Here is a 9,380-nt window from a genome sequence, read left to right on the forward strand (position 1 = left end):
AGGTGCTAACGTCTGACAGCATGTGTGTATTTTGTTGGTCTCGAAGGAAGAAAGGATCTGACTTACCCTCTTAAAGGAACATACTCCACGTTAAAAAATAAAGCTCTCTATTATAAGGCTATCTTGTTTATGTATCCCTACTAGAGAAGGAGAAGCCCAATTGGGAAATAACATCGTACAATCCTGGGGACTCATTTTTGCAACTGCCTCTGTGACACTGGGGGACAATTTGTATAGTCGAAGAGGAGGCATGGGTTTGTGTGACAATAAATTGTGGTCTTTGTGGGTGGAAGATAAAAGGAACATAAGATTAAGAAGGTCTTATTTGGAAGGAGTTAAAATTGTAATTTCTTCTCTGTCTTTTTGGATAAACGTTATCACCTTAAATTTGTGTGTGTTTGACGAATTCCTTCCTTTCTGCACAAACTCACCACTTTCCCTCTTGTTTTCTTTTCTCTCCTTAGGTGTTCCAGCATCTTCAGGAAACAGTTTAGACTCTCTTCAAGATGACAATCCTCCACACTGGCTAAAATCCCTTCAGGCCCTCACAGAGATGGACGGCCCCAGTGCTGCTCCCTCACAAACCCACCACAGCGCCCCCTTCAGCACACAGATCCCTCTGCACAGAGCCAGTTGGAACCCCTACCCACCTCCTTCAAATCCTTCCAGCTTCCACTCCCCGCCCCCAGGCTTTCAGACAGCCTTCAGACCCCCCAGCAAAACCCCCACAGATTTACTACAGAGTTCAACACTGGACCGCCATTAGGGAAGGAGGAGAATTCATGAGAAAATGCAGGATTTGTCCCACCCTGTTTTCTCCCTCTCAGCCCACCCACAGCTCCCTTCTCATCTCTTATGTTCTGAAGAATCCAGTTCCTGATCAATTTTTTTTCTCCTTACCCCCAGATGCAATGCGATCACAGGGTCATTACCATCCTTTTTTTTTTTTTTTTAATTGTAAAAGTTTCTGTTGATCCCGCATTTGAGTGACACTGTTGAATGTTTTCTAAAAATGCCTTTTCAAGGAGGAAAAAAGAAATCAAAGGGCAGTCTCGATACTTAGAAAATTACTATTTGTCTGTTGCGCATAATAATGACATAATCTGCTTAGCAGAAAATGACGATTAATCTATAGGAAAGGTGAAGTAAATGCATTATCAACTGCAGAAGTTTGAAAACCAGGTTAGTTAAAATGAGATTGCTAAACGCATGGGGGAAAGCAGTGGTCCTGGCATCCGTCTTGTATTCAGCTTATCACTATTGCAAGGGAAATGCTTTTAATTTAATTTTTAATTCTTTTGACAAGTTGATGGAGAGGACTTGGTTGTGTTGTTAAGCAAAAGATTGTATTGGAAGTTGATGGAAAGACAAATTGATCAGTCGTAGTAACTGGCCTATTGCTAAAGAGTTTATGAGGAAGAGAGAAGTGACTTTTTAAAGGAGAAAAAATTTTGACTTTAGATTTAAAGTAAATTCAAATGTTTTTTTTTTTTTAAAGCATTCACAGGTTTAATACCTCTGCATAATATAAGAGCTGAAGTATAAGTGATTTCTTCAATCTTTCTCCTCTGTCAGAATCTTTTTTTATTTTATCTTAAATTCACCTGACTAAAGGCACTCAAAGATAGCACTGCTCTGGGGCCATCTGATCACCATCAGGAGCAAATCTCTGACCTCCTTGCCTGCAGCTTTTACTTAACCCTGTAGTTTCTGGACGTTTGTGCAGTATTGAAAAGACAGGAGAAAAGAAAACAGAAACCTGGTTATAACCTGATGCTAAAACTAAAAAAAAAAAAAGGAAATGTACCTCTTTCTTCAGAATTAAAACTAAAATCTTAAATAAAACAAAAAACTTGATGATGACCTTTGGCTTGTTCTTGTTTTTGTTCTTGCATTTTATTGCATGTGAATTTTAAAACATTTTGTGGGAACGGTCATCCAGTGTTTCCACTGATTTTACATCTTCAGCAGTAGGGAAGATGACTTAAAAGAAGAAATTAGGGATAAAATTCATTTTATTATCAGTTGCTGCCGTCTTTGAAAAGATCAGCCCAACTTACCCTCAACAGTTCCTCTTCCAGTGGCTTTCAGGAGAAGATACTTCTCTGTGCTGTTGTGTTTTGCAGACCAGATCTTCCCAGCTGAGGAGCCTCGTGTGCCACGAAGGAGCAGATAGGCTGTGCTGTGCTTGGGATGGTGGTTGTCTCGGGGAGACCTAGCAGCCAGGGTGCCTCACGAGTAGCAGCACATGAGAGTGCCAGGATGGGGGAGGGCTCAGGAAGCACAGAGGTAGGAAACCCACAGAGAAACCTTTCATGACCAGCCATTCTAGGGAGAACTGACTGATGGAGAGGTGATCGCCCCACTGACCAAAAGAGGGTGCAAGATTGCTGGGAGCCTGTACCATTTGGGTTACATTCAGAAGTCCGAAGCTGGCGTTAACATATTTTCAGCTACATCCATGAAAAAGGATCTTTGTAGGATGAATTAAGTAGGTCTTTTAGATCTTATATTCTGTGCTTTTAGATTGATTTTTCTCCTTCTTACCCTTACTCTGTACTTCAATTTGCTACCCAAAAAAAGTTCTTAATGTAGAAAGTAGTTTTTAAAAAATTTAAAGCAGATTGTCTCAAATGTCACCACAAATAGATGTTGACTGGATGAATAGCAAAGTATTTTGTTTTGTTTTTTGTTTTTCAAAAAGTAACTAAGGAGTTCCCCATCATGGCGCAGCAGAAACAAATCCAACTAGGAACCATGAGGTTGCAGGTTGGATCCCTGACCTCACTCCGTGGGTTAAGGATCTGGCGTTGGTATGAGCTGTGGTGTAGGTCACAGACGCGGCTCGGATCCTGCATTGCTCTGGCTGTGGCTGTGGCTGTGGTGTAGGCCGGCAGCTGTGGCTCCGATTGGACCCCTAGCCTGGGAACCTCCATATGCTGTGTGTGTGACCCTAAAAAGCAAAAAAAAAAAAAAAAAAAAAAAAGTAACTGAAGTGTTGCTGAGCCAGAGAGGAGGAGACTGTAAACGGTAGGCTTTCTTTAGACTGTAGGCTTCGCTTCTATCTGAATCTTCATATTGTACCTCAAAGTGGTGTCAGGTATCAGTGATTTATAATGAAGGCTTTAGGGGGGTTGGATATTCCTGACATTGGTATATCAGTAAAAATGCGAAAGGAGGGAAATTCTACTTGGCATAGCTGTGATTGTGTGTATGTTTAATGAATCATACATACAGATGGCTTTATAAAACAGGTATCATTTAAAGAATAATAAAACAATAAAAACTGTGTGCTACCACTCAAGTTAAAAATAGAATCTGCAATATCTTTAAAGATCTATCTGCCCCTTTCCAATTTTATTTCCTTTTCTAGGTTTTTAAAATCTGATGACTCGTGTACTTCAATTCTGGGAATTTTTTTTGATTCGCTTTACTAGTTGAATTTCTTGTAATTATTTTCACTGTCTTCCCCTTCTAACAAATCCCATTATTTAAATATCAGACCTTGTGGACTTTCTCCTTTTCTTTTTTCCAATTTCCCATATCTGTCTTTTGCTCTTCCTTCTTTGGAAGTTTTATCTCAGCGTTCTTTATAGTTTTATTCTCCTTGCATTGTTTCTGTTTCTCCAAATTGGCTTTTAATCTGTTTGCTTCGATCTTTGTCTTCCATATTAGAGACTTCTCAGATCCCTAGTAATCCTTGATAGATATCATGCATATCTTTTTAGTGTTATGCTCATGCATAGGACTAAAAAGCTGATAGGAAATTTTGTAAACATGAAGACATGCCAACTTTAAACTTAACAGTTGGAAGATCTGGATGGGCTCTATGATAGGCCATCCCTACTGTCAGTGTCTTTGGGCTTTTTTCCCTGGGATTGTCAGATTCCATGAGGAAGAGTCTTATAATGACTGGCCTAGAGGGTAAGATTTGACTGCCAGAACTGTAGTGATGGTCTCTGTATGCCCTAGGAATATATTAATTCCTGTTTGGAGTCCTTTTCTCTCCAGAGATTGTTTCCAAGTATCTGCCCACTTACGAGATGTCTGGTTGCACTATGGCGTGGAGGTGGGGAGTGAATCGAGGGAAGTAACGTCTTCAAACAGCTTTCTCAGCAATCTTTATTTTAGCCCCACCCTGCACATTTTATCCTCAGTCCAGGGGTACCTGGCGCTGTCCGTGTCTGTGCCCTTGAGGATTCTGTGGTATAAATGGTTCTGAGTTTCAGCTTTCCCCACTGTTGTCTTGAAGCTTCTCAGATCAGCCGCGTTCTCAACCCTCTGCTTTCCAGGTCACCAGGTTTCGTTCTGTTGTTTGCTCTCATGGTCTCCCTGCTGCTTTCTTTACTCTAACTTTAGTAGACCTTTAGGGAGAACTGAAGTGAAGTATGTAGGTTTCATCTACCGTCTTAGTCCAGACTTGTGCTCTGATTTTATAAACTTAATAGGCATAGTTTGTCAGGCAGTCAGGTAGAGGGAGCGTCTTGCTATTGGCCAGCGAGCACTCGATCAGCACGTTTGAATATCCTTTGGTTGGACTGGCACCTGCCACGTGATTGTTTTGTTGATCTGGAAGTGGTTTCTCTCTTTTTAACATCCTCTTCCAGTGAAATTCTTTTGACTTACAGTCAGTAGTTTGTTTTCCAAAAGCTCATCCTACAGGGGATTATTTTAATGGTTAAAATTTTAGTCTAAATGTTCAAGGCCACGTTTTACTACAGTTTTAGGGGATGTTGCAAGTCTACTGTGGGTCATATTCTAGGCTACGGTGAGTTAGAGCAGATCTAGACATTGCAGAGGGGGAAGGAATAGCCTGTCCTCAACTATATGTGAATTGTATTTTGCAAACAGGTAGTAAGCGTCAGCAGTTTACTACCTGTTTGCAAGGACTGTGCTGTGACAGCTGATACAGAGCGGGATGCAGTTACTGATCTCTGCCACCCCTTGCCTGCATTTGAAGACATGCCATACGTTGTACATGTTATTTGAGTTTTCTGTCAAAATGTACCAAGGTCATTTGATTTAAGGTCCTTGATATATTTAGGGTATATAAACTGTAAAGAGTTGACAGTTTATATACCTTAAACATAGTCGTGAGACATACCCTTTGTTAGCTATGGCTAAAATGACTAAGGACATTAGTGTGAATTCTTTTTAAAAAACTTATTTTGTCACTGACGTCTTTGTGCGTATTAACACATTACTACCTTAGTCCAGACATAGCCTTTGAACACACAGGTGGTTTCCTACCAGGAAGAGCTGCCTTTGAAAATACATTTCTAAAATTGTGAACAAGTTGATTTAAAGAAATGAAAAAAAAAAAAAAAAAAAAAGGAGTTTCCGTCGTGGCGCAGTGGTTAACGAATCCGACTAGGAACCATGAGGTTGCGGTTCAGTCCCTGCCCTTGCTCAGTGGGTTAACGATCCGGCGTTGCCGTGAGCTGTGGTGTAGGTTGCAGACGCGGCTCGAATCCTGCGTTGCTGTGGCTCTGGTGTAGGCCGGTGGCTGCAGCTCCGATTCGACCCCTAGCCTGGGAACCTCCATATGCCGCGGAAGCGGCCCAAGAAATAGCTAAAAAGACCCCCCAAAAAATAAATAAATAAATAAAAAATAAAGAAATGAGTACATGATGAGAAAAATCCTTTTAACGGGTCAAATAAGTGTTTCTATTGGTGGTAACCTAAATAATTTGGGGAAAAAATATAAACATTGGCCCACATGTTCAAGGTGCATCTCATAAGAATTGGCCATTTCAAAAAATGTATTCTGCATTTGACCCATGTCTGGGGGAAACTGAGTGTGTTATTGTAGGAGTTTGTAGGTGTAGTCATTGCAGTGCCTTCCACAGTTTCCCTTCATAGTTGAGGGAGGTAGGTGGTTAATAGTCCAATAAAGATTAGTAGGCCAAACAGAATTTTTCCATGTAGGCTGGGTGGTTTTAAAGCTCAAAGACTTGTCAGTAGCTCAGTTAAGAGCATTTAAGGAGAAACAGTGATCTGTGACTCTTTTATTTTCAGCTATAAAGTATTTGTATATTTTTAAATATTTTCGTATATTCAACTGAAATACTATTGATAAAATGCCTGTAGTTCAGAAGATTGTATGTAGTCCATAAGATTTTTCTTTTTTTGCTTTTTTTTTTGCTTTTTAGGGCGCACTCAAGGCATATGGAGATTCCCAGGCTAGGGGTCTAATCGGAGCTGCAGCCGCCGGCCTACACCACAGCCACAGCAACGCAGGTATCGAGCCACATCTGTGATCTATACCACAGCTCATGGCAACACCGTATCCTTAACCCACTGAGTAAGGCCAGGGATCAAACCTGCATCCTCATGGATGCTAGTCAGTTTCGTTAACCGCCAAGCCATGACGGGAACTCCTAGAAGATTTTTTTTAATGTTGTATCAGTAGCATGAATTCCTTGGCTTTTATTATAGTATGCAAAAAGTACGTAAACAAGCCCAAAGAAGTTGGGTTTTTGTCCTGGGTCACAGATTTAATCGCAGAGCTAAAGCTAATTGTTACCCATTCTCAGCTACATTCATCCATAACTTTGATCATATTCCCTTTCTGTTCCAAACTCCAAGTGCTTTACCAGCTTTCTTGTTTATATTTATAAAATGACTAAGATGAGGGTGGAATTCTGTGTTTCCCCCTTATTTTAGCAAAGTAGAAAAAAATGGTATGAAAAGATAGCATTTATCCCAAATCATGGAGTGTGAGTCCAGTGTTGGTTGGGAAATAGAACACTTGGGGTCTTCTTGAATATTTTGTGCTTAAGTTGAATTCTGCTCACATTGAACTGGACCAAGTTAGTCAGTGTCTTCTGGAGTTTGTGCAGATAAGGAACAAGGACAAGGTGATTGTCTTCAAATATTTGAAGGACAGTTAATGTAGGAAAGGAAAAAGGATGAAGGACCCAACTGACACTAAGAAAGATTTGAGTTTAATTTAGTCTCACATTTTTTTTTTCCAAACATCTACTTTGGGCTGGGCATTATGCCAGGTGCCTCAGGAGGTACAGAGATAAGATGCTTTCTAGTCTCATATTCTGAAAAAAGTTTGGGTAGTCAGCTCTAACACTGAGACTAGATGTGACTCTCAAGTACAAAATGTGAGAGTCAAAGAAATGAGAGCTTCGAATAAGCTGAGCCTTGAGTGGGGAACACCTGAGCGCAGGAAGAGTTTGTGATGAGGTTGCATAGGGCATGCTTAGAGGTTGCATCTCGGCTTGGAGGGAACCTGGGGTTTGTGCAAGACTTGGGAGAGAGAAGGCCTGAGGGTGTATTGGGCACTGCTTTTGTTGGAAATGAGCCAGGGACAATTTCTGTTTCAGGGGAGAGTCGCGGTAGGATTGTGTTTGTAAATACGCAGCCCTGTGCAGGAATGGTGAAGATGGGTGAGATGCTGAGGTGGGCTTATCTGAGTTATTGAAAAACCCCACCAATCTGGGGTTTGCCCTCAGAGGGACTGTTGATGAGACCCCCCCGAAATTTTCTGCAAAACATGGTGTGTGCGTGTATATTTATCTTATCAAAGCATGAAAAAGTCCATGATACAATAAAAGGTCAAACTGGTAAAGTAGAGAAATAGCCCAGGTGAAGGCTCTTGGTTGATAAGGGGGTTAGGAATGAAAAGGGGAAATCATTCAGAAGCTATTTCAGCATGTTGTTTTTGTAAATTATAGGTAAAGGCTTTTTTTTTAAAGCTCTTTCAGAAATGTGTTTAGGTTTCTCCTGGATCCTCCACTAGACTGTAAGCTCTTTGAGAGCAGAAAATACATCTACTTGTTAATCATTCTGGTTCCTGAACTTGGCAAAAGGCCTGGCACATCATAGCCTCTTAGTAAATATTTACCTGAATGAGAATGAAACATGTGGCTGTATGGCGTTTCCCGCAGCACTGTCACTGCTGTGGCTCAGGTTCAACCCCTGGCCCAGGAACTAATGCATGCTGCGGGGGCAACAACAACAACAGAAAAAAGTGAAGATGTGGCTGTGGTTTTGAGGCAAATAACTTAAGTGAAAAACTGTATTGTGCTTAAAGGAACTGTGGACTCTAAAGAAACTAGTTTAAAAGGAAGATTCTTACTGAGCGCCTTGAGTGAGAGGTTTCAGTAAGTCATCTCTAGGTGGCTGTGTCCAGGAAATAGCTGGAAATTTGGATGTACCACTTAGGAGAAAGGTGGCCGGGGGCGGGGGTGGGGGAATACAGCCTCGGAGTTATCTTTACAGTGGAGAGGGGCGGGAGAGAAATCTTGGGAAAGAAAGAGAGGGGTGGTCTGACGTAAAGGAGAACTGAGTGTATGGTGTTAATGGGGGACCATCGCTAGCCACGTCTTACTCAGGATGGCATCTGGTGCATCAGGCCGTCATCAAGAAACAAAGACCTTCACAACCCTGGGAAAGGAAAGGCTGGGAGAGGAAAGGCCAGGAGGACCTCAGGGGCTTTAGGAACCAGGCAGTGCTGGCTCCTAGGGAAGCTCTTTGGCTCGCTCAGTTCTCTCAGCTGCCTGCAGCACCAAACTGGCACTCTCAGGAGGTGTCTGGGAAGTGGCTCCCCAAACCCCACTGCTGTTGCCTGTGGCCCCCCACCTGCCCACTGCTGCCAGTTCTAGGAGTAAGTCTTCTTCTTTCTCACATGTCAAATTTCACTTCTGTGCCTCACAGGACCCAACCTGGGATCCTGCTGGAGGGCATCTGAGGACTGTGATATGGAGAAGAGGGTAGCAGGATGTGTGGCTGATGATTAATTGTCAACAGACAAGCAGGCACTTGTGGTTTAGAGCATTGAAAATGGGTCATGTCACTTCCTTTCCAAACTACTTGAAAACCCCACGCAATACCTTTGGAATGAAATTGAGATTTTACAAGCTTAGCACCCGGTGCCTTCTCGCCAGCAGACAGCGATCATCTCTGTTTCGCGTGACTGTCCCTCTGCTCCGTGCTTTTCTGTCCTCTCAACCTGGAAGGTACACGCCAGTCTCCTCATCCTGGTGATCTGCTCCTTGAAACTTTCAGATTTAGGTGGTCCCCCTGCCCGTTGTGACTTCTCTAGGATGAAGGACGTTTTGTTTCTTTTTGTCTATGTTCCCAGGGCTTAGCAAACTGCCTGTCACTCCATTTGCGAAATGAGGGAAGGAAGGAAGGGAACTTTGGGTGGTGGGGTGCTGTTACATTTTGTGGGTAAGTGATCAGTAACGATCTTCAAGGGATAGGTTTTAATCCAGAGAGGTGCTGAAAGCCAACCGCAGGAGGTTGAAGAATGGAGGATGAGTAGGGATTGAAGAATTCGTGATGATGTATGGCAAAGACCTTTGATAAAGAGATAATGACAACCCAGGCGAATTTGAGAGGCAAAAGCAGGGGAAAAGCAGCTA

At 42.2% G+C, this 9,380-nt stretch overlaps 1 protein-coding gene across 4 annotated transcripts in view; it reads left to right on the forward strand.

Annotated features, from left to right (window-relative positions):
- CNOT4 (CCR4-NOT transcription complex subunit 4) overlaps positions 1-1,863 on the forward strand; it is a 158,961-nt gene extending 157,098 nt beyond the window's left edge. For 2 of the 4 annotated variants that reach the window (XM_021078767.1, XM_021078768.1), the window contains exon 12: positions 465-1,863. In XM_021078767.1, coding sequence (XP_020934426.1) covers positions 465-766 — 302 coding nt within the window. In that variant the 3' untranslated portion in view covers positions 767-1,863. The remainder of the gene's footprint in view (positions 1-464) is intronic. The other 2 variants (XM_021078769.1, XM_021078770.1) reach the window with 1 other exon arrangement.

This window comes from Sus scrofa, chromosome 18 (assembly GCF_000003025.6).
Source record: "Sus scrofa isolate TJ Tabasco breed Duroc chromosome 18, Sscrofa11.1, whole genome shotgun sequence".
Classification (NCBI taxonomy): Eukaryota; Metazoa; Chordata; class Mammalia; order Artiodactyla; family Suidae; genus Sus; species Sus scrofa.